Source organism: Lepidochelys kempii, chromosome 12 (assembly GCF_965140265.1).
Source record: "Lepidochelys kempii isolate rLepKem1 chromosome 12, rLepKem1.hap2, whole genome shotgun sequence".
NCBI lineage: Eukaryota > Metazoa > Chordata > Testudines > Cheloniidae > Lepidochelys > Lepidochelys kempii.
The window spans coordinates 40,619,329-40,642,435 of NC_133267.1; the positions used below are offsets into that span (position 1 = coordinate 40,619,329).

The 23,107-nt window shown below is 60.4% G+C and overlaps 3 protein-coding genes across 4 annotated transcripts; 1 reads left to right on the plus strand and 2 right to left on the minus strand.

The window, feature by feature from the left end:
• Window positions 1-2,397: 2,397 nt before the first annotated feature.
• DERPC (DERPC proline and glycine rich nuclear protein) lies at window positions 2,398-5,009 on the minus strand. Its single transcript, XM_073308313.1, has 2 exons — window positions 4,595-5,009; window positions 2,398-4,510 (listed from the first exon to the last, which is right to left on the minus strand). Exons 1-2 carry the CDS (start codon window positions 5,007-5,009, stop codon window positions 2,889-2,891), a joined length of 2,037 nt encoding a protein of 678 aa, XP_073164414.1. The 3' UTR covers window positions 2,398-2,888.
• Window positions 5,006-9,691, minus strand: CHTF8 (chromosome transmission fidelity factor 8). Of its 2 annotated transcripts, XM_073308319.1 has the most exons (5): window positions 9,556-9,691; window positions 7,702-7,803; window positions 5,772-5,808; window positions 5,402-5,519; window positions 5,006-5,230 (listed from the first exon to the last, which is right to left on the minus strand). In XM_073308319.1, exons 1-5 carry the CDS (start codon window positions 9,671-9,673, stop codon window positions 5,006-5,008), a joined length of 600 nt encoding a protein of 199 aa, XP_073164420.1. In that variant the 5' UTR covers window positions 9,674-9,691. The 2 variants fall into 2 exon arrangements, with proteins under 2 accessions (XP_073164420.1, XP_073164421.1); XM_073308320.1 differs by lacking the exon at window positions 7,702-7,803.
• UTP4 (UTP4 small subunit processome component) lies at window positions 9,687-23,107 on the plus strand. The gene is made up of 17 exons (XM_073308315.1): window positions 9,687-9,745; window positions 10,792-10,957; window positions 11,890-12,081; window positions 13,042-13,126; window positions 13,798-13,887; window positions 14,303-14,514; window positions 14,886-15,057; window positions 15,160-15,251; window positions 15,747-15,843; window positions 16,781-16,845; window positions 17,790-17,912; window positions 18,217-18,376; window positions 18,853-18,959; window positions 19,882-19,977; window positions 20,588-20,773; window positions 21,513-21,623; window positions 22,902-23,107. The coding sequence occupies exons 2-17, from the start codon at window positions 10,799-10,801 to the stop codon at window positions 23,016-23,018; spliced, it is 2,064 nt and encodes a 687-aa protein (XP_073164416.1). The 5' UTR covers window positions 9,687-9,745; window positions 10,792-10,798; the 3' UTR covers window positions 23,019-23,107.

Below are 23,107 nucleotides of genomic sequence, written 5' to 3' on the forward strand. Positions count from 1 at the left end.
AGGTGCTCTGTCTATTCCAGGGGTTAGCACCGTTTGGTATCTTCACTGTGGGCCCCACTGCTAAGCTAGCCTCCGCCAAGAGCCTCAGTCAGAATCCCTGCCCCCACTAGCGTCTGCCGCTGGTTGTGGTTTTAGCCCCACATCCTCTCTGGTGCCCAGCCCTGAGCTGTTGCTCTAGCACCCGTGTGAGGATAACTTGCCAGACAAAGAACCAAAGCGCTGCTCTGCGTAAGGGCATCTGTGCCCAGTACAGCTCGGTGGGAGGGGCAGCGCGGAGAGGCAAAGGGATGCTGAGGGAGGCCTGGAGCAAGCAGAGCCAGAGCAGGAATGTAGCAAGTAAAAGAGTTTGCCCCTGTTGTGCTGGCTGAGGAGCCTCATGCAGGGACTCTGCAATGCCAGGGGAGGCTGAGGTTTGGGAACAGCCACCCAGCCTGTGCAGAAGGGAGTTTGGGAGGGCCCCTTCTGCTGAAGAAACACCACAAAAGCCCCTTAACCCCCTCTCCAGCTTCCACTCTCTGGCCCCCGGTGGGTGTTGGTAGAGTTTGAGGTTTGCCCCATGGGAGAGCAGCAGCGAATTCTGCCTCCTTTGCCAAAGAACAGAAGGGCAGTGAGAGGCCACAGTCAGCAGCAGCCTGCCAAAGAATGGCTGCTGGCAGCTTCTTTGCCTACCCTCTACTCTGCCTGAGGAGTGCTCAAGTGGCTTTTTCCAGGGCCTGCAAGGGTGGCTGTAGCCAAAAAACATATTTCACACTGTGTCCTGGTGAGCTGGATGCTGCATCAGTCCTCCAGGACAGAGCCTCTGCCATAAGGACCCAAGCCAGTTAGTACCTTGGCTGAGTAATGCAAGTTGCTGTGCTGGGCACAAAGCTGGGTGCCAACTGCCCTTGCAGGGGACCCAGCACCATGGAATAGTTTTGCATGTTGGCTCAAGTCCCTGTGCTGCTCCTGAGCCAGGTTTAGTGGGCTGGGGGTTCCCCTAGTCTCAGGAGCTGCAGGGGAGAGGTTCCAGTGCCTGGGGGAGGAGCTAGCTTCTAACCACCCCCATCGCATACAAGAGGGACAGAGTCTGAGCTGAGAACACATCCCCTACCCTGCCCCGCATTCACGGTTGGTGTGCCACAGCAAAGCTGTTACTCTAGCTGTGGGCAGCGCATCCAGCCTGCAAGCTGCTGCTGTAGAAGCTTGTTGGCTGTATGGTTCCTTGTGCCTGAGAGGATGCTCAGCTGGGTCCCAGGGACCGTTAATGAGAGTACCTAACAAGGCACCAGCAGAGACTAACCTGCCATGGCACCAGGCTGCTAATGGCAAGGCAAATGCTGAGGGCTGGGATTCCAGCAGCTGGCCAGGCTGCTTGTCTGACACAGACCACAGGTGTGGGCAGTTACCTCAGGAAAGTGGATGCCCCCAGCTCCCAATACTGTAATCAGCAGAACACTGCTTGCTTTGAACCCCTCCTGAGCTAATCATGGCTGCTTTGCTTTTGTGTTGGGTCCAGTCAGCTCTGCTCCCAGGCTTCTGTGCTTTCTTCTGAGGGAGGGCCCCTGGCGATTGTACTCTACGGGCTTCTGGAACAGGTGCCTCTCCCCGCATGTCACTACAGCCTCCCCTCATCTCAAGTGCTAGCGGGGGAGAGCCTGGCCTCCCTTGGCATAGGTGGAGGCCTGAGCAGGACCTGGCTTTGGATCTAGACTACAGGATATGCTCCCTTCTGGGCCTGGGAGAGCAGCTTCCACCCCTGCCCCTTCCAGCAGTGTCCCCACATTCCTTGTGTGTAGCCTGGCTCCTGGCTGCACCACAGCTGTCTCCCTGGGCCCTCTTTTCAGGGCAAAAACCTTACTCCAGGTGAGTGTTTGGGGAGGTTTATTTAATACAGGGTTTTTAGGAGACTTTTTTAGCTCTTTGATATTTACACTTATTGCTACCATTGTTTGTAAATCTATTTATTTTTTACCGGCATTTTTTCATTTTTTTTTAAAAGGGCTGTTTTTATATCACAATGGATTTGTCACAATAAAGAGATTTGCACACAGGAAGGCTTGGGAGCGTGTCTTGGGGGGCAGCTGCCTTCTTGGCCCTAGAAACGAGTCCCCACACGTGGCTCTAGCACCTCTGCCAGGGGCCTGACTTGGTAACTGAGTGCTGCCTATGCTCCTGCTACACAGGCTCCTGCAACTGTCCATGCAGAGCCACTTCCTCCCATATCGTTGCCCGGCAGGGGGCTCACCGTGGAGGCAAACATTCCCAAGGGTTTGCTCCCGTAGCTGAATACCAGCTGACCCCTGCTGCAGTAAAGAGGCTTCAGTGTCTGGAGTGGCCCTGTCCCTCCTGGCTGCGGCAGGGTTGCTGTTCCTCTCCCCACCCCGTGGCGCTGGGATAACACAGACAGTGCAGGCCTACTGACCCTCCTGTCACTTTTATTCAAGGGGCAGCAAGAAGGAACACAAAACCAGAACGAAAAGTCAGTTGGCTCCTGGCTGAGCAAGAAAGGTGATGCCACCTGCTGTGTCCACCAGCAGCTGCGTGGCTGGGGTTACGCCAAGGGGCTGCTTTAGAACGGGCTACTCTGGCTCACTGATCCAGTTCTGAGCACTACTGCCAGACAGAGGAGGTGCGGGCTTCTGGACTCCCCGCTGTGCAGGCAAGGGGCCAGTGCTGGAGTTGCTGGGCCTGAGATCTGCATTCCCTGAGGAGTAGGTCACAAACACACAGTGCTCCACCACGTCTAGGAGGACGAGGGGCTGCTGGCCTATGGCCCCCTGGAGTCCAGAACCGATCAAGGCTCTGGGAAAAGCTGAGACTGTGCTAGGTCCCAGCTTGTTGGCAAGGCAGGTGTCAGGAGTATGTCTGCACTCTTGATCATCTCCCACAGACCCCGGGGCAGGAGAGAATCAGCACCACCGCATCCTGGCTGTGTTGTTAATGGGAGATGGCAATATCCCATTAGGAAAGAGGATAGCTGGCCTAGGGCAGGGAACTGGGTTTGGCCCTAGGGGTCCAGCTGGCCTGGGGCAGGGAGTTGAGTTTGGCCCTAAAGGGCCAGCTGGCCTGGGGCAGGGAGTTGAGTTTGGCCCCTGGGGGCCAGCTGCTTTGGAGAAGGGGACTGGGTTCATGCTCTGGGGCTCACCCACCCTGGGGAAGGGAGTCAGGTTTACACTTTGGGGACCAGCTGTCCTGGGGAAGGGAGACCGACCTAGGGGACCAGTAGGTCTAGTGTCCAGCATGGCAGGCCCCCGTGTGATGCGAGCTGTGTTCATGCCCAGAGAGCTAGTTGTTCTTGGAACTGGAGCTGGGCTCATGCCTAGGAGGCAACCAGCCCTTGGGCTGGAAGCCAGGTTCATGGTCAAGGGTAAGCCAACTCCTGTGATGGTAGCTGGGGTTGCACTTGAGGGGCCTCCCTCCCTTGGAAAGGAGAATGGATTCATAGGTAGGGTGTCAGCTGGTCGAGTGGCGAAGAGGCCAGCTGACCTCAGCATGGGAGCCGGGCTCGGGCCCAGGGCTCCAGTCCCCCTCGGCATGGGAGCTGGGCTCGGGCCTAGGAGGCCACCTGCCCTCACACTGGGAGCTGGACTTCGGCCCAGACCTCCCGTTTCCACTGGGATGGGAGCTGGATTCGGGACCAGGGCTCCAGTGCCCAGTGGGATGGGAGCTGGACTAGTACCAAGGAGGCCACCTGCCCTTGTGATGGGACCTGGGCTAGGGCCCAGGGCTCTGGTCACCATTGGGCCAAGAGCTGGGCTAGGGCCCAGGGCTCTGGTCACCATTGGGCCAAGAGCTGGGCTAGGGCCCAGGAGGCCACCTGCTGTAGGAATGGGACCTGCTCTGGGGCCCAGGGCGCCGGGCGCCGTCGGGACAGGACCTGCTCTGGGGCCCAGGGCGCCGGGCGCCGTCGGGACAGGACCTGCTCTGGGGCCCAGGGCGCCGGGCGCCGTCGGGACAGGACCTGCTCTGGGGCCCAGGGCGCCGGGCGCCGTCGGGACAGGACCTGCTCTGGGGCCCAGGGCGCCGGGCGCCGTCGGGACAGGACCTGCTCTGGGGCCCAGGGCGCCGGGCGCCGTCGGGACAGGACCTGCTCTGGGGCCCAGGGCGCCGGGCGCCGTCGGGACAGGACCTGCTCTGGGGCCCAGGGCGCCGGGCGCCGTCGGGACAGGACCTGCTCTGGGGCCCAGGGCGCCGGGCGCCGTCGGGACAGGACCTGCTCTGGGGCCCAGGGCGCCGGGCGCCGTCGGGACAGGACCTGCTCTGGGGCCCAGGGCGCTGGGCGCCATTGGGACAGGACCTGCTCTGGGGCCCAGGGCTCCAGTGCCCCTTGGGATGGAAGCCAGACTAGTGCCTAGGAGGCCACCTGCTTTAGGGATGGGAGCTGGGCTGGAGCCCAGGAGCCCACCTGCTCTTGGAAGAGTAGCTGGATTCTGGCCCATTGCACCCATGCCCCTGGGGGTGGAAGTTGGGCTAGTGCCCAGGAGGCCACCTGCCCTTGGGGTGTGAACTGGGCTTGGGCCCAGGAGGCCACCTGCCCTTGGTAGGGTAGCTGGGCTTGGGCCCATGGCACCAGTTCCCAGCAAGGTGGGAGCTGGGCTAGTGCTCAGGAGGCCACCTGCCCTTGGGAGGATAGTTGGGTTCAGGCCCAGGGCTCCCATGCCCCTTGGGATGGGAGTCGGGCTAATGCTCAAGAGGCCACCTGCCCTGGGGAAGGGAACTTGACTTGTGTCTTGAGGTCTGGTCCCCCTTACACCAGGAGCACAGTTCTGGCCCAAGGTCATGGCCCCACCTGACATGGGAGCTGGAGTTGTACCCAAGAGGCCACCAGGCCTTGGGAGGAGAGCCTGGCTCATGTTTTGGAGTCCAACCCCTCTGGGGATGGGAGCTGGACTTATGCCCAGGAGTCCGGATGCTCTAGGGAAGGGAGCTGAGTTTGCCCCCATGGGCCCAGCCCCCTGCCCTCGGGACAGAAGATGGGCTCGTGTCCAGGGGGCAGGACGCTCTCTGGTATGGGGCCGGGGCTCTTTCATACTTTTTTGGGCACGCTGGTAATGATGGGCTTGGGGCGGGTTTTGAAGAGGAGCTTGGTCTTGATCAGAGCGGTCACCAGATAGTGGGCAGCTGCCCCCGTGGGGCCGTGGTCACAGCCGTGCTCGCTGCCACCACGTTTGGTGAGGACGGCGAAGGGCTTCTCCAGGCGCACTACCTTCCCATAAAGAATGTGATGGCCCACGATGAGCACAGGGACCCCCTTGGGAAAGAAGAGATAACAGGCACAGGGTGAGAACCCTGCAGGGACCTGGCTCCTTACCCCTTCCATGAGAAGATGGACATCAGAACCAGGTGCAGCCTTTGTGGGAGTTGACTTGGCAGAGGACTCCCTGCAGCTGCTCTCCCAAGCCTGTAAGGAAAGCTCCCTCACCTCTCTGGTGTAATGCAGGTCTCCCAGGAGGTTTCCAGCCAGTCCGGTGCTGTAGCGAGCCTCAATCTCTCCCTGCAGCTCCATCAGCACCCACTCTGCCAGGCCATCAGCCCCATCACTGAAAGCAAAGGGCTGGGGGTTACAATGTCCTAAGGGTCAAAGGGCCAGGAGGAGGATGTCCAGACAGAGGCTCCACTACAGAAAAATGTGGCAAGCCTGCAAGCTAGGTCCACTAGCTCTCTGGTTACTGCGCAATACCTGGGTTTAGACACTGACCTAGCGCCTTGCTGAAGCGTGTTCAGACCCCAGTGAGACACAAGAAACTGACAACTCCTCACACTAGCACAGGAAGGAGTCATGCCAAACTCACCTGGAAATCACAATCTGCACCATGCTCCGCTTCTCCTCTGCAAAGCGAAGGAGACACAGATTCATCAGCAAATGGGACTGAGGGACCAGGCACCTGGTCTGAACCTCCTAGGCCACTAGTGTCTCACTAGATGAGAAGTGACCACCCAGCTGTACCTGGGGAGGGGAGAAGCCCACTCTCCTCACCGCCAAGTCTCACTGTTTGAACCACTTATGGCACAGTCCCCAAGAGACCCTTTGACACAGAGGCTCCCTTGGTGCCCTGATGGGTTGAGCAGCGATTAGTTTGTATTTTACTAAAAAGAAAAGGAGGACTTGTGGCACCTTAGAGACTAACCAATTTATTAGAGTATTTTACTGCCACCTATTGGCAAACTCAGACAATGTTCCTTTACAGCTACAATGGGTGATGTGTTATTGTTGTGCTCCCCAAAACAGCCAGAGGGAGCCTTCCAGGAGCAGGGAGAGTCATCAAGAACATGGTCTAATGACCTGACTGCAACATTAGCAGGGGGCTGGCACATACCTGATCCTTGAGGTTACACTCCAAGCTACAATATGTTTGTTTGATTGTGACAAACAGCTGAAGAGGCTGGACTACCAGATGGCAAATCCCGTCTGTTGTTGCCAATGAAAATGATCTTGGAACACAAGATCATTTTCACTGGCAACAACAGACGGGATTTGAACACAAGGGCAGACTAGTGACTAACGCGTGGCTCCAGCAGCCCTCTCTTTTACACAACACCACACTGTCTCAAAGCCAGTTTGCTTGGATGGTTGATGTCATGTCAGCAAAGTGCTTAGAAGAGGCAATCTTTAAGTACCTTCTGGATCAACAAGATTGTGTAGTTCCCTTGGCTGTAAATAGTTTGATGCCTGTCTTTTACTTCATTATCGTTAGTATGGTGGGCCCTGGATCCCAACACCCCAGAAGCAGAGCTCAACCAGCCCAGGTCCCACTGCCAACCAGCCCAGACTGTGAAAATTCCCCTGTAAAGCTAGAATTAAACATTATCTTATTATCTATAATTTACTAATTCAGGCAGCCTGAAGTGTGTGATGTGAACTCCCCCAGACTATTCAGCAGTGAAAGCTAGGTCCATGGGAGTTTGCAGGGGAAAGAAATTTGCACTAATATCTCAGACTTCCAAGTATTAATCTCTACAGAGGCTAATTCATCGTTTCTTGAAGATTTATTTATTAGGTTAACTCATAACAATAAAAGACTCTTGCAAATTAAAACTGGAAAAGCTCCTTTTGCTCCAACTGAGTCCATCTCCCAAGGGCCATAGCAGAGCTACTCCAGGCAGGACGTTTTCTCGTGCTTTGTCTGACCTAATTTAAAGTTTCCCAAATGATGAGGTTTCTGCCCCTTCCTTGAGAGTCTTCCACAGCCATATACATCTCACTGTCACTAGCTCTTTCCTTACATTCAACCTAAATTCCCCCTTGCTTAATTTCATCCTATTCCTCCTATGTACATCCGCTTTACTTTCCTATGCAATTTCTATCCCTCCTTGGTGTTTACACTGTTTAGTTACGTGAAGATTTATGTCCCTCACCTTTATTGTCACATAGCGAAGTTAGTTCTTACATTCTTTCCTCATAAATTAATCCCTCCAGCCACTTAATTACTTGTAATTTGTTAATATCTTTTTGACAATTTGGTGTCCAAAATTGAATGGAACATTCCAGGTGTGCTTGCATCAGAGTTGTGTAGAAAGGGGCTATTTTAAAATGATTATTAAAAAATTAAACAGATCTTATAGTACTTTCCATCCTGAATCATTCCAGCCTGCATTACAAATTTTAATTTTTACACAGTGGAATCACAACACAGGCCACTGCAACACAGCCACCTCTTTGGTGGAACACATAGCTGTTTGACTCAATTAGTGGAAATCTTTACTTTCTAAAATGTAACTTACTTTCACAGAATATCCTTATTCCCAAGAAAGGGAGTTCCGTTACTAATAATCCTCCTTTTCTCTGCCTCTTGTTGGCATTTGCTACAGCCAGACGTGAAACTCCTGCATAGAAACACTCCCTGTTTGCAATTGCTCATGAAATATCAGACTCCCAAACCCTCTCATGACCCGCCTCCTAGTACAGGCATTCTAATCAGGAGCCAACTGTCTCTGCAATGAAACTAAGGTTGTGTGGGGAAATGATACTTCCTGTGGGGACAGTACAAAAAATGGATGTGCCCCATAAAACTCAATCAGTATTGTTATTGGGTCCAAGCAGTGTGCTGGGTGCGCTACAGGCTGCTGTCCTGAGGCATACACAGGCTCAGTGTGACACAGGATAAGGGAGAGCTTTAGACCTCCGTCTGGGAATGGTGGCCATAGGCTGCGCAGAAATTCTCTTCATGCCACACCCCGGTGAGGTTCTACCCAGCTGTACCTTCATGCCTCTGCTCTCCTTCCTGCAGTGTTGCTCAGCCCCCTGCCCCAGCTCCCCTAGCCCTTCCCCCACCACCCTCCCCCATCTTTCCTCAGAGCCCCTCTCTCCATCTCATCCTTCCCCAGAGCCCCTCCCCCAGTCCTTCCCGCCTATCCTTCCCTAGCCCCTCTCCCCCATCTCCCTAGAGCCCCTCTCCCCACCTCATCCTTTTCCAGAGCCGCTTCACTAGCCCCTCCCCCACCAGTTCCCCATAACCCCTCCCCCAGCGCCCCTTCACTAGCTCCTCCCTCCCCATCTCCCTAGAGCCCCTCTCCCCACCTCATCCTTCCCCAGAGCCCCTCCCCCAGCCCTTCCCCAGAGCCCCTTCCCTAGCCCCTCTCCCCCATCTCCCTAGAGCCCCTCCCCCCACCTCATCCTTCCCCAGAGCCCCTCCCCCAGCCCTTCCCTAACCCCTCTCCCCCATCTCCCTAGAGCCCCTCCCCCACCTCATCCTTCCCCAGAGCCCCTCCCCCAGCCCTTCCCTAGAGCCCCTTCACTAGCCCCTCTCCCCCATCTCCCTAGAGCCCCTCCCCCACCTCATCCTTCCCCAGAGCCCCTCCCCCAGCCCTTCCCCAGAGCCCCTTCCCTAGCCCCTCTCCCCCATCTCCCTAGAGCCCCTCCCCCCACCTCATCCTTCCCCAGAGCCCCTCCCCCAGCCCTTCCCTAGAGCCCCTTCCCTAGCCCCTCTCCCTAGAGCCCCTCCCCCCACCTCATCCTTCCCCAGAGCCCCTCCCCCAGCCCTTCCCTAGAGCCCCTTCCCTAGCCCCTCTCCCCCATCTCCCTAGAGCCCCTCCCCCCACCTCATCCTTCCCCAGAGCCCCTCCCCCAGCCCTTCCCTAGAGCCCCTCTCCCCATCTCCCTAGAGCCCCTCCCCCCACCTCATCCTTCCCCAGAGCCCCTCCCCCAGCCCTTCCCTAGAGCCCCTTCACTAGCCCCTCTCCCCCATCTCCCTAGAGCCCCTCCCCCCACCTCATCCTTCCCCAGAGCCCCTCCCCCAGCCCTTCCCTAGCCCCTCTCCCCCATCTCCCTAGAGCCCCTCCCCCCACCTCATCCTTCCCCAGAGCCCCTCCCCCAGCCCTTCCCTAGAGCCCCTTCCCTAGCCCCTCTCCCCCATCTCCCTAGAGCCCCTCCCCCCACCTCATCCTTCCCCAGAGCCCCTCCCCCAGCCCTTCCCTAGAGCCCCTTCACTAGCCCCTCTCCCCCATCTCCCTAGAGCCCCTCCCCCACCTCATCCTTCCCCAGAGCCCCTCCCCCAGCCCCTCCCCCACCCGTTCAGTACCCGCGCCCTCCATCACCCCTGTACCCCCGCCCCTCGCCCCAGGGTCCCTCGTCCCGACCTGCAGGAGGGGCCGTCGACGCAGCAGGCCCTGGCGAGGGAGCAGGGGCTGCCTGGTCTCCCGGCAACAACCGAACCTCCCGCCGCTGCGCACTTCCGCCCGGCCGGACGCTTCCCATCGCTTCCGGTTCCGGGGCGCGCACGTGGGGAGGAGCTGGAGGAGGCGGGGCGCGCCGGAGCCGGAGCCGCGGGTGAGGGGCTGCGGGCGGCGGGAGCGAGGCCGGGAGAACCGCTCGTTCCCGCGCGGGGCGAGAGCCGGGCCGGGGGCCGGGGGGGGGACCAGCGGGGGGGCAGGCCGGGGGGGGGACCAGCGGGGGGGGCAGGACGGGGGCCGGGTCGGGACCAGCGGGGGGGCGGGCCGGGGGGGACCAGCGGGGGGGGCAGGACGGGGGTCGGGTCGGGTCGGGGCCGGGGGGGACCAGCGGGGGGGGCAGGACGGGGGCCGGGTCGGGACCAGCGGGGGGGCAGACCGGGGGCCGGGGCAGGACGGGTCGGGGCCGGGGGGGGACCAGCGGGGGGGCAGGCCGGGGGGCCGGGTCGGGGCCGGGGGGGACCAGCGGGGGGGCAGGCTGGGGGGCCGGGTCGGGGCCGGGGGGGACCAGCGGGGGGGCAGGCCGGGGGCCGGGGAAGGACGGGCCGGGGGGGACCAGCGGGGGGCAGGCCGGGGGCCGGGGCAGGCCGGGGGCCGGGGGGGGACCAGCGGGGGGGCAGGCCGGGGCAGGCCGGGTCGGGGCCAGGGGGGACCAGCGGGGGGGCAGGCCGGGGGCCGGGGGGGACCAGCGGGGGGCAGGCCGGGGCCGGGGGGGACCAGCGGGGGGCAGGCCGGGGGCCGGGGGGGACCAGCGGGGGGGCAGGCCGGGGCAGGACGGGTCGGGGCCAGGGGGGACCAGCGGGGGGGCAGGCCGGGGGCCGGGGCAGGCCGGGCCGGGGGGGGACCAGCGGGGGGGCAGACCGGGGGCCGGGGCAGGACGGGTCGGGGCCGGGGGGGGGACCAGCGGGGGGGCGGGACGGGTCGGGGCCGGGGGGGACCAGCGGGGGGGCAGGCCGGGTCGGGGCCGGGGGGGGACCAGCGGGGGGGCGGGCCGGGGGCCGGGGCAGGTCAGGACGGGGCGGGGACCAGCGGGTGGGGGCAAACCAGGGGTGGGTCAGGACGGGGCGAGGGGACCGACGGGGGGTCACAAGGGGAGGAGGAGCCGGAGCTGGGACCTGCCCTGATCCCCTGCCCACCTCTTCGCAGGGGCGGGATGGGGGAGTTCCAGGTGCACCGGGTGCGGTTCTTCGCCTACGTGCCCGCGGGGATCCGCTGCGTGGCCCACAGCCCCCGCTCCGCCCGCCTCGCCCTGGCCCGCACGAACGGCGCCCTCGAGGTCTACAACTTCGCTGCGAACTACTTCCAGGAAAAGGTAACGGGCCACCCGGAGCCTCCGGTAAATCCATGGGCAGCTGCTGCTGGAAAGTATGGGGCAGCCCCCACCCAGAGCTGTCATCCCGGCCCGACTCCAGCCCGGTACTTTGGGGAGAGAATCGGGGGCCTGAGCGCCCACTGGTGCGTGCATGGGTCTGGGAGAGGGTCCTAGGGCTGCAGCCCCCCCACACCTCCCCAAAGCAGGATGCCGGCCCCCAGCAGCTCTAGGATTTCAGTGCTTGCTTTGATTTCACCTGCTTGGCCCCTAGACGAAGCCTGGGCTCCGGGTGCACCCTGAGCAGGCAGCTGTCACCATTGCCAAGTGTGCAGCACAGTGCTGAGCAGCGGTTAGTGTCACTGGCTTGGTTGTGCTTCAGCATCTCGCTCGCTATGGAACACGGGTCTCCTCAGCTAACCAAGCACCCCCCTGCATTGGCTGAGACTTCATAGAGGGATGGGAATGGATCATTCCTGACCCCCCAAAACCCTTGGGGTAATGGAGAAGTCAGATACGTGCCCGAGGGAGGGCCTGGGAGCTGCTCAGGGTGCTGTGCTGCGGCTGATTCAACGATACATGCTGGCCCAGGGTACAGTGGCTTTGCTGATCTTGCCATGCGTTAGGGGCGAGGGAGGAGCTTGGGGCTGTCCCAGCAGACAGCGCTGTAGAGAAGGGTGCAGCTGTACTGACTGCCTGGGAGTGGCTAACCTCCACTAGCTAGTGTATAGGGAACAGTGGAGGGGCACTTACTGGGGGCGTTCTCAGCCCTGGCCCTCCCATTGGGGATTGAGGTAGGGGAAATCTATAGGAGCAGAGGGTGGGGGACACAAAATGAGACTTTTTCCTTATATGGTGCTCAGACCTGGGCTGTCTGAGCCCGGGTAGGCTCTAGGGGAAGCAGGATGGTGTGATTCATCTGTGCATCTTTTCAGGGTATCCCAGGCCATGAGACGAGATCCACAGAGGCGCTGTGCTGGGCAGCCGGAGATCGGCTCTTCGGAGCAGGCCTGGGTGGAGACATCAGCGAGTATGATTTAGAGAAGCTGCGAGTCAAGTACTCCCTGGATGGCTTTGGAGGCCCTATCTGGAGCATGGCGGCTGATCCCAGTGGCACTGAGCTGGCAGTGAGTACCTCTGGCTGAAAACTCCCAGGGAAGCCTGCCAGCTCTGTAGCTTGGCTCTGCCACTGGGCCAGGATGTCACTTCTGGGGCTGCTGGCCTATGGAGTGGATGAGGTCTACCTCCGTTGCTGCTGCTCCCAACTAGCCAGCTCCCTTGTGTTCTGAAACCCATGTGCGTACTCGGATTGTCTTTGGTGGCTACGCTCCTGTCCAGCAGCACGAGGCGTGGTGGACTGGGTCTGTGCCAGGCAAAGGGACTGCTTGGTGCGAGACGCAGACAGTACTGAGATTAGGGGAGGGGGAGAATCATACACGTTGGTGGGGGGAGTGATGGAGCGGGGACTGCAGAATCTTCTTCCCCCTGTCATGGGTGGGTGTGCAGAGCCCCTTCCCACTACCACAGACCCCAGTGTGGGGTAGGGATTGTGGGGCTCCCTTCCCCCCCCCCCACTGCTGGTAGCTGATGGGCTGTGAGCAGTGCATCAGTGGGGGGGGGCATCATAGTTGAGTTGTGGTGAGATGTGCCCAGGAGGCCCAAGGGCAGTTTGCTCTCAGAACTACTTCAGTGCAGAGTTCGGGCTGCCCAGCCCCAGGCTCTTCCAGAACGCAGAAGGGGCTGAACGTAAACCTCTGACAAGCAGGGAACAGAGTTGTGGTAAAGCCCTAGCTCTTCCCCTTGTGGAGATGGAGGTAAAGGAGTTTGGTGTGCTATGCAATACTCCTCACCAGACAGTGGGGCAGGCTGGGCTGGCAGTACGGAGCAGTCCTGGCCTTACTGGGTCGCTGTGCCAAGCACTTTATTGTGCTGGGAGCTGGAACTGAATTTGCTTCTGAGCTTCCATGTTCAGGCAACTGGGGAGCCTGTCACTGCCTGCCCTTGGCAGCAGACAGGTGGCACATGAGCCAAATAAGGGCGTTAATTATCTCTCTCGTGTTGTCTCCTCGCTCGCCTGCCCTCCATAGGTTGGCTGTGAGGATGGGTCAGTGAAGCTTTTCCAAGTCTTGCCTGATAAAATCCAGTTTGAGAGGAGCCTGGACCGGCAGAAAGGTAGATTTGACGGGGACAGAGCAGGGCAGAGGCTGATGGGGAGAGCTTTGGTTGGGGGGAGTGGTGGAAGGGAGGCTACAGAATCTACTTCCTGCTTTCTTTAAATGCCCCAAGCCTGGTCCTCCACAGCTGTCTCTGAAGCCTGCCCCGCCCGCCCTGCGTCAGCCGTGGGACTTGCGTTTCTGCATTCCAAAGAAGCACCTTAGATGAGTTGAATCTGCTCCAGGTGGGACCCACTGCCACCAGGGGAGCCCTCCAGAAGCCCCACACTGAGCAGCAGGAGTCGCAGCCTGCCCTCTTTCCCCAGTCAGGTGCCCATGGATGGGGCCTTGTGAGCAGAGGGCAGTTAGAAGGGACAGTGTGGTCACTCAGGAGTCCAGGATGTGGGTGTGGTGAAGGGGAGGCTGGTGCGCACCTCTCTGAGAGAAACATGCCAGCCTCCCTTGGATCTCGCTGGCCCTACTTCTGAACTGTCTTCCAGCATAGGTTGTCTCAGCCCTGTACACTCGCCCCCATTGGGAAGGCACAGTGCCTTCTATTTGTGTGGCACTCCGAGGCATGAGACTGCAAGGCAATCGCTGAGCGCAGGCTTGCAGTGAAGGTTGGGGGTGAGGGGCATTGGTCTGGGTTGGCTCATGTGAGGTCTTCTTCCCTGCTGTGTAATTCTCTAGGGCGTGTCATGTCCCTCTCCTGGCATCCCTCTGGGACCCGCATTGCTGTTGGCTCCATTGACCTTCTCCGAGTCTTTGACGTCAAATCAGGTGACTAGGAGCGTCCAGCAGAGGTATAAGTGGGGAGTGTTAGCGTCCAGGTGCCCCTGAGTGCTGGATGTGCTGGTGGGCTGTCCCATGAGCACCTGCTGTCCATGTGGGCCATGTGCTCACCCTCCAACTCCTGCGGCCTTGCTGCTGACTCCCTTCCCCCAGCAGAGTCCAACAGCAGCAGACGGAGCCAGCTGTGCCCTGTGGACTCCAGGCCAGGTGGGGTTGCTGGTCCACATACCGGGCATTTCTGATGCAGCTGAATGGGGCTTCTGAGCCATGGAGGAGAGAGGCTCAGGGCCTGGCATATCTGTCATGTTAGCGAGGGGCCCAGCTCACGCACCCTGCCCCCACCCTGAGCTGTAAGCCCCCCATCTCCTCTCACCTCTGCTATCCGGGGTTGTCTGTTTCACAGGCCATGCCATCCAGCGGATCCTGGTGGACCGGCGCCTGCGGGGGCTTTACAGCTGCGAGTGCGTGGTGTGGAGTGTGGCGTTCCTGTCCAACGGCACCATCGTCAGCTCCGATTCGGTGGGGAAAGTGCAGTTCTGGGACTCAGAGAAAGGAACACTCCTGGAGACCCACCCGGTCAGCAGCTCGGCTGTTCTGTGTCTCGCTGTGTCAGAGGTAGGAGGGGCCTGGCGGCTCCTGGGTGGCCCTGTGCGTGGGCTGGGCAGAGGGGTGGTGACTATGTGGGCTCTGCGCAGGGACGCTAGTAATCTGGGATCTCACCCTTTATCTGCAGCATCCTCTGTGACACTGGCTGACCCAGAGCGGCTTGGCCAGGAGCCATCCCCACCTTGTTAAAGGGCACTGCAGGCTGCTGGGGTGGATGTCGCCCTGGCTGATGGCGGCTGGGAGCTCACCCATCTCCCACCCTCTTGGGCCAGCATGGAAGGAGCTGTTGGGCTCTGTCCAGTACCTAGTGGGATGGGGGTTCACATCCCCACCCTTCGCTGTGGGCACGGCGAGTGATGGCTGTTTGGTTTCTTCCTCAGGAGGAAGACAGCATCGTGGTGGGCACCTCGGAGGGGGCAGTGTACCAGTTCCAGCTGCTGCCAGTGAAGTGGGGCAGTGCTGAGAGCAAGTGGGTGCGGACAAAGCCTTTCCAGCATCACACCCATGATGTGCGGGCCGTGGCACATAGCGCGACAGCACTCATCTCTGGAGGTACGGGCCGAGGAAGCTGCACCAGCCTAGAAGGGGGGCTCTGATCTCTCCTGGGCTTGGCTCAGCACAGTTTAGCCACCTGGGTGTCTCCTCCTCTTTCAGGCCTGGATGCCCAGCTGGTGATCCGCCCGCTCATGGAGAAGATGCATGGAAAGGGCTATGATGCTGCCCTCCGGAAATTCACCTTCCCCCACGTAAGTGCCACGCCTTGTGAGCTCTGCCTCGGTAGCCCCGCTCACCAGGTCCCCTTGCTGGAGCCACCGACTCCCGTTTGCTTTGGGGTCCCCAGAAATGCGGGCCTGTGTCACTCATGCTCTTGGGATTGCTCCATGCCGGGCCCTTCCCTGTTGGAGAGGAAGCCTGGTCCTTTTTCACCCTTTCTGGTTCCAGTGGGGTCACCGTGTGTGTGCTGGCTGGGGAGTCCCATCGCTGGGGGCGGCCCGTGCCTCTTGCTGAGATGCTGGGGAGAATGGGCATCAGAATGTGCTGAGTGACAGTCTGGCCGGCTTCCCACATGCCATGCACTGATCCTGTGGCATCTGGGTGCCCATCGCTGCAGGGGGTTCTGCACCCATAAATAGGAGCTGTGCATGCTGGTCTCTCTAACCGTCCGGCCTCCGGCCTGGCTTGCCTCGCCCTGCCCTGTTACCCAGGGGCCTCATAACCGTCTGACTGTTGGTTGGTTGCAGCGACGCCTTGTCTCGTGCGCTAAGAAGGCCGGGCTCCTCCTCTTCCAGTTCCCCCAACACCTGGAGCTCTGGAGACTCGGAGCCACCAATTCTGCAGGTAAGACCACATGAGGGCTTCCAAGTGCTGATTGAAAACCGAATCTGTCCTTGGGATCTGGCAGAGTGAAGTGCCCAAAAGGGAATTTCTAGCAAATCCATGAAACGAGTCCAGTGCAATTCCTAAGGGACGAGTGTCCATGCCACCAACCCCCTCCACCCCTGCGGTATCTAACCGGCCCCCTCTTGGCAGCCTTAGCAGAGAGGGCAACGATGGCTGTGCCATGCCAGCATGGCCCGCAGGAAGTGTCCACCGCTGTCTGTGTCTCGAGTGTGTCAGTCTTCAGCAGATGAGTCCAGTCTGAAAAGGGTTCCAAAAAGAGAATGCTCCTGGTCTAGGAAGTTGAGATGTAGTTTTGTGATTGGAGGGTCAAAGAGCCCCTGCCTTGGCCCCGCTGGGACTCCCAGAGCCTGGGAGGGGCCTGAATGGGTTGGCTCCAGCGTAACCTCTTGCCTGTGAATCAGCTGTTTCAGCCACGTGCAGGGGCCTGGGTAGCATCCTGACAAGTGACACTCGGAAGTATTCCCCACTCGGGGCACAGGCGGGGAGGCTGGTACCACTCCCCTCTCTTGCTTGCACATGGCCAAGCAGCAATCATGTGCTGCCCATGTAAAACCACTGTACTCAATGTCACTCGACACACCGAATCCCTGGCGTGCTAGCTTGTGTCACGGGGGTTGGCACAAGTGCTGGGAATGATTCAGTGGAGTTTAGTGTGGGAGAGCTGAGCCATGGGGTGGACACCTCTCTGGGCAAAGCTCCCCGCTCCTGCTACGGAATCTGTTCCCGGCATCTTGTGGGAGGAGCTGGGAGTGCTGGGTTCAGGCCAGGACGGATCATCAGCAAGTCTCTCCCCGTCTGTGCTGTGGGGGGGGTCAGGGGTCACCCGAGCTCCTGGAACATTGTCTGCACTAAGTGCTCTTGATCCTTCTCCCAGGGAAGGATGGCGACATCCTGCCAGTTTCCCGTGCCCCGGAGCACTTGCTGCAGCTGAAGAGCAAGGTAAGGCTGAGCAGCCTCTCCAGACGGGTGCCACCTCCCCATTGCCCTGGTGGCTGGGCCTGGCCTAGGCCCCCGCTGTCCCCAGCTATAAGTTTTCACATGTGCTCTGCCTGCCTGGCCAGATCCCTGTGTGCAGGGGCGCCCGGGGTAGCGTGAGAGTTACAGGAGCGTTGGAGAGAATAAGAGTGTGGCTTGGCCCCTGAGTGAGCCTTGCCCGCCCTGTGGTCTCCCTGGCCCAGGGCACTTCCAAGGCGCTGGCGGATGCTGTGAGGCAGGAGCCCTGTGCTACCGGCCTGTTCTCTCGGAGCCCCGCTGGCTCCCGCTGCACTGCGCTCCCTCATGGCCATGTCTGCTGTCAAGCCCCACTGGGTACGGGAGCTAGAGGGCGCAGAGGGGGCTTTCCCGGCTGCCGCAGGCTCGCTGGGGGCTGTCCGCACTGAGGTGCGGAAATGAGCTTCCTGCTGTGCCCATGGCTCAGCCATAGGGGGCAGGTTGGGGGCTGGAACGCTCTGCACAGCGCATCCGGCTCTGACAGCAAGGGGAGACCCGTGTGATGGGGAAGGCAGGCCCCTGCCATCCCACTGGCAGCTCTCGCTCCCTGGACGGCCCTGCCTACTCCCTCTTGCTGGGATGAGCTGCAGCTGATTTGTCTGGTTAATGTGCGTCCTGGTCCCAGAGGGACCCAGCATGTGACAGACCCACAGTGAAAGGCAGACGCACCCCACGCTCCCCAGGATGTGTGCGGGAAAGCATGGCTGCTATGGGACTCCTTCCCGTGGGGAGAGTCCCTCTGACCTCCGCAGTGCAGTTCTGCTGGCAGCCGTTCTCAACTGTTAAATGAGGGTGCCCATCTGCGTGGGGGGGTGCAGGTAAAATGAGGGCTAAAACAGAGGGTGGCCTGCTGGTCTGGCCAACCCAGCCTCGGCACTCTGTGTGGTTCCCAGGGCCCCGAGCACATCTGCTGCAGCTGCATCTCGCTGTGCGGCAGCTGGATCGCGTATTCCACGGCCTCCAGGCTTCATCTGCACAGAGTGCACTGGGAGAACGGCAGCGTCAGCCTCAAGAGGGTGAGTATAGGCCCTGCTGTCGAGGGCTAAGCCTGGGTGTGGGGGCTTGTTCCTCTCTGATCCGTTCTGCCCTGACTGACCGTTGCTGATGTCCCAGTGATGGGGCGGCATTAGCGTGGGTTCTGTGGGGTTGCGAGGTGTGTGATGGAGTGGGGGAGGGGAGACAGCGATGGGAAGGGAAGGACCTCAGTCCAGTGCCCCTTTGTAGCGAGCTGGAGGGCCACGGAGCCCTGAGCAGTGGGCGTGACCTTGCCATCTGCATCTAGGAGGTGAGCGCTGACTCTGCTCTCCTGCCCTCTCCAAGGTCTCCAAGGTGCCCAAGCTGCTGAGCTCCGCCCACCAGCTCCTGTGCTCTGCTGACTCCACCAGTCTGTTTGTGGCCTCTGATCAGGGTGCCGTTCATGTCCTCAAGCTCCTGGAGCCAGGGAGCTGCGGGCACCTGCAGACCCTCCGCCCAAACTCAGGTAGGCGCTCCCTGCAGGTCCTGGGTGGCTGCAGGCTGGAGCAAATTTCAAAGGATCCCCAGCTCTTCCCAAACCTGTGTCTGTGGCAGTAGGGTAGGCTAGCCCTGGGCAGAGCCATTCCAGCCCCACTGCCTTCCCTGGGGCTCTGCTGGTGGGGGGCATTTTTCCCCCCAAGGGAGCCTGTGAACTCCTACCCCCCATTTGAGATGCCCAGAGTGCCCTGGAGCCCCTTGCCCCTGAAATGGAGCGTGTTTCGTCCACACTCCCTCGGACTCTGCCGGGTTTGCCCCCCAATCTGCCCCCAGTGCAGCCTGGGGCCCTGATGTGACCTCTGCAGAAGAGCCTGGTGGGGGACAGCGATCCCCTATGGCTTTGGACGGGGGTTGGATTTGGGGTGCCTTCAAGTGCCCTGCACCTCCATGGGCGCTAGAGAGGAAACAGTGCTGAGCAGTGCGGCCGCTCTGACTCTCCTGCAGGGAGCGCCGAGGCTGTGTACCTGCTGGCAGCGAGCGCGGACGGGGACTGGCTGGCTGCTGCTGGTGGCGACTGGGAAATCAACATCTACAGCCTCAGACAGTTCAAGGTGAGGGCAGCGGCCGTAGAGAGCTGAGGGACGGGTGCCTCCTGTGGTGGGAGGGTGAACCTGAATGTGGTTCATAGCCTACGGGGGTCAGCCGTCGCCGGGAGACCGGCCGGCTTGGTGCATGGGCTCCTTTGGGGCGCTTTAGCTCAGTGGTTTTCAAAATTTTTTAATGGCAACCCAGTTGAAGAAAATTGTTGAAGTCTGTGTCGCAACGGAGCTGGGGATGACGGGTTTGGGGTGCAGGAGGGGGTCAGGGCTCTGGGTTGGGGGTGCAGGCTCTGGGGTGGGGCTGGGGATGAGGGGTTTGGGGTGCAGGAGGGGGCTCCGGATTTGACGGGGGGGGTCGTGGGGTGCATACTTACCTCCGGCGGCTCCCTGTCAGCGGTGCAGCAGGGGTGCTAAGGCAGGCTTCCCGGCCGTCCTGGCACCATGGACCGCGCTGTGCCCTGGAAGTGGCCAGCAGTAGGTCCAGCTCCTAGGCAGAGGTACACAAACGGCTCTGTGCAGCGCTCTCTTGCAGGCACACCCCACCCCCCCAGCTCCCATTGGCCGGTGCTCGGGACGGGGGCAGTGCACAGAGTCCTGTGCCTGCCCCGCATAGGAGCCGCACCTGTGCTGCTGGCTGCTTCCGGGGCGCAGTGCGGTGTCAGAACAGTTAGGAACTAGCCTGCCTTAGCTGGGCAGCACCGCTCATGGGACTTCTAACGGCCCGGTCAGCGGTGCTGACCAGAGCTGCCGTGACCCAGTGCCTTCCATTGTTTGAAAACCACTGCTCTAGCTGCATTGCTCCCTTCTAGAGGGCCGAATCCTGGGAGTCTCTGCTGCAATCCTGTGTGCATTGCAGCTCGGACTGATCAGACACAGCGAGCCTGGCCTTTCAGTCCCGCCGATTTCCGTATCTCACCTGGTTTTCTCTTCTCAGCTCCACTGCACAGTGCCCGCGTACAACTGCGCCGTGACTGCCCTGGCCATTCACCCCGTGACCAATAACCTCGTCATCACCCACTCGGACCAGCAGGTAGGAGCTTTCCGCTGGGTCTCGTCTCCTGCACAGGCTTCCCACTCTCGCCTGCTGCTTTGCTTCCTGTTAACTGCCCGTGCTTGGGTAATACGGACTCCATCCCCCCATGGCCCTGGGGTCAGGAAGGTGGGCGCCATGCCTGCCATCAGAGTTCATCCCATGCGTCCAGGCTGTCAGGAATGAATGCACCCATTAGACTGGTTTGTGGGCTGCCATTGCAGTCGCTGGAGTCCCGGTTTTGGGACGTTGGTATTTACCAGCCGCAGCCCGGATGTGAAGTTGGCAATGTCTGATGTCAACCCCCTGTGACAGGGAACTCTTCCCACTGTGGGCACCATCCTTCTCGCTGCCAGCAGAGCGGTTTGGGGCTGGACTAGCCGGGACAGGGCACCAGTCACCTCAGTCCTGCAGGGGATGCTGGGTCAGGTCAGCCCGGGCTGTGGGGAGGTGGAGCAGCCAGAGGTTCCTGTAGCTTTACACTGAGGTTGGTGCTGACTGCTCATCTGGGCTCAGGGGCAGGGCGGAGGAGAGCCTTGGCCAGGGGTATGTCCGTCTGTCTCTGTGGCTGTAATCCTGCTTCTCCCTGCCCTGCCCTTGTGCTCTGCAGGTGTTTGAGTTCAGCATCCCCGACAGAGAATACACCACGTGGAGCAGGAAGGTGCAGCAGCATGGGCTGCATAAGGGTTGGCTGGAGCGGGACACGCCCATCACCCATATCACCTTTAACCCCAAGCAACCAGCGCACATCCTCCTCCATGATACACACATGTTCTGCGTCCTCGACAAGTCACTGGTGAGCGCTGGCCCTGGGTCACTTCTGGGAAGCAGCTTGTTGTACAAGGCGGAGAGAGCGGGGAAAGCAGTTCTGCCAGTGAGGGCCTTGCCCCGCTGGACGTCTGATCAAGGGACGTTCCCTGGAGCGCAAGGCGATGGGCATCCCTGGGGGTGTACAGCTGCATGACAGCTCTTGTGACTTGCACAAGCTGCTTTGTTAGCAATGGCCGAGTCTGTCGTGGCGGCTGGGACATCCTGGCTGTCTGGGAAGGGGAGTGCGGCAGGGTGGGGTGCAGGGGCGTGTGTGGCGTGCGTCCCCACGTGTGCTTTCCCGATACCTTCTGAAGCGGCTCTTGTAGCTGCTGATGGTGCTCGGCCTTGGGGTGGCCGGCCGTGCCCTGGCAGGCCTGGGGCTGTCACATGGGACGTGAGCGTGCCGGTTGGTTTGGGAGGGGTGGTGTGCTGAGCGTGCACCTGCACAATACAGGGGCTTGTCCTGTCGTGCGCAGGATGGGGAGCGCTCCCCATTAGCGGCCCCCCTTTAGCATCGCCTGTGCCAATGAACGGCTCCCCGAGGGGCTTTGATCTTGATAGAACGGCTGTGTCTGTGTGCTCGGCCTGTCCCCCCAAAGCAACGCCCCCCCCGAGAGGATCCTTTGTTGGGTGGGAGCAGCGGGAGGAATGGACCAAACGAAGGGATGGGGGGCTCTGTGGAATCCCTGGAAGGCTGAGGCACACAGTGTGGGCTTTCTCCCCAGCCTCTCCCCGACGATGCAACCCCCCTGATGAATCAGACTACCTTGAAGCAACTCTCGGAGAAGGCCAGGCGGGGCTATGCTCATGCCTTCAAGATCTGCAAAAAGTACCAGGTGAGTGTGCGAATGTGAGGGCCACCTGTGGCGAGGGATGGACGGCTGCCTGCTGGGCCCACAGCTCATCCCTGCACCCTGATACGGGAGCCAGGAGAGCTTTTCCTTGTGCTGAAGCTCGTGCATGTGTGCTGGGAGGCACTGCGCTGCACCTCTTCCCTAGTGGGATGTTTACGCCCCGGGGGACTAATGCCAGAGCTGCGATTCCAGGCTAGCAAGATCAGCCCAGGCTAGCAAGATCAGCCCCTGGGTGCCCTGCCAGCTGGATGGCTCGGGAAACAGCAGGGTGGTGCCAGAAAGCTGAACTTGATGCCCATGGGTTTTGGGGTAGATGTCACGGCTACTGCAGCTGGCTGACACATGGAGGTTGGAGCAGGCTGGATACACCTGTTCCCTGTCAGTCAGTGGAGGGAGGTGTGAGATCTGTTGTTGGAGGAGGACTGGGGCTGTCTAGTTCCTGAACTCCCCCAGGGTCAGTCAGTTCTCGCAGGGGCCGTGATGCTGATGGGATAGCGCCCCCACTGCCAGCCATGGGAGTCGTGTGTAACTCTCCCTCCCTCCCTCCCTCCTGCAGGGTCTTGGGCAGTTGTGGCAGATGCTCAACTTCCCCAGGGTCTGGTACTGTGTTGGAGCTGCTTCTGTTAGATGTTCTGACAAGGTTGTGGCTTAACTCTGAGCAGCCCCTACCCCCAGCTGCAGCTGATCCAGACCAATTCTTCTGCCTGCCTGGGTGCCTCCTGCTGAGAGGGCCTGAGACCGCTCTTGTGCCCAGGTGTTTGTGGCCTGAAATCTCTCATGCTTGGGAGGGGTATGGGAGTGGTATTCCTCTTCTTTCAGCTCCTCCCCAGCAGTACAGACCTCTGTGATCTCCCGGGCTCGCTTACCAGCTGCTGGGGGTGCATTTCTATGAAGCAGCATCCCTTCTGCCTGCTCATCGCACAGACCTCTTGAGCCAAGCCAGAGCTGCCTTGCTGGAGGCTGGTCACTACGGAGCAATATGTGCCCATCCCTTTGACCTTACACAACAGTAGGTTGAGAGGACTTGATTTGAGGTTATGGGGCTGCCTGGTGTAGGGAACTGCAGGGTTTCAGAGGCTCTTAGGCTGACGGCTGCAGAGGAGCGCGCTGCTCCTGTTCCTGAACCCTGTGGCTAGGAACTGGTAGGGCTGCTGGAGAGTTGATCCATGTTACTGCAGAGGCTCCGGGATGCATTCGTCAGAGCTGCTTATGCTGTTCCCAGAAGAGCTTTAGTCTTGTCTCCCTCTTCCTGCCCTGCAGCCCCTGTTGTTTGTGGACCTGCTGGAGGAGGGCTCCCTGGTGGTGGTGGAGCGGCCCCTGATGGACATCAAGACACAGCTGCCCCCACCCGTCCAACAGAAGAAGTTTGGCACCTAAGAGTGAAGCTGGGTGCTCTGCCCATGGAGACTCTTCGTACTGTTGCTTCCCTGAGGACACTCGTAATAATAAATCCCAGCTGTTCTGTA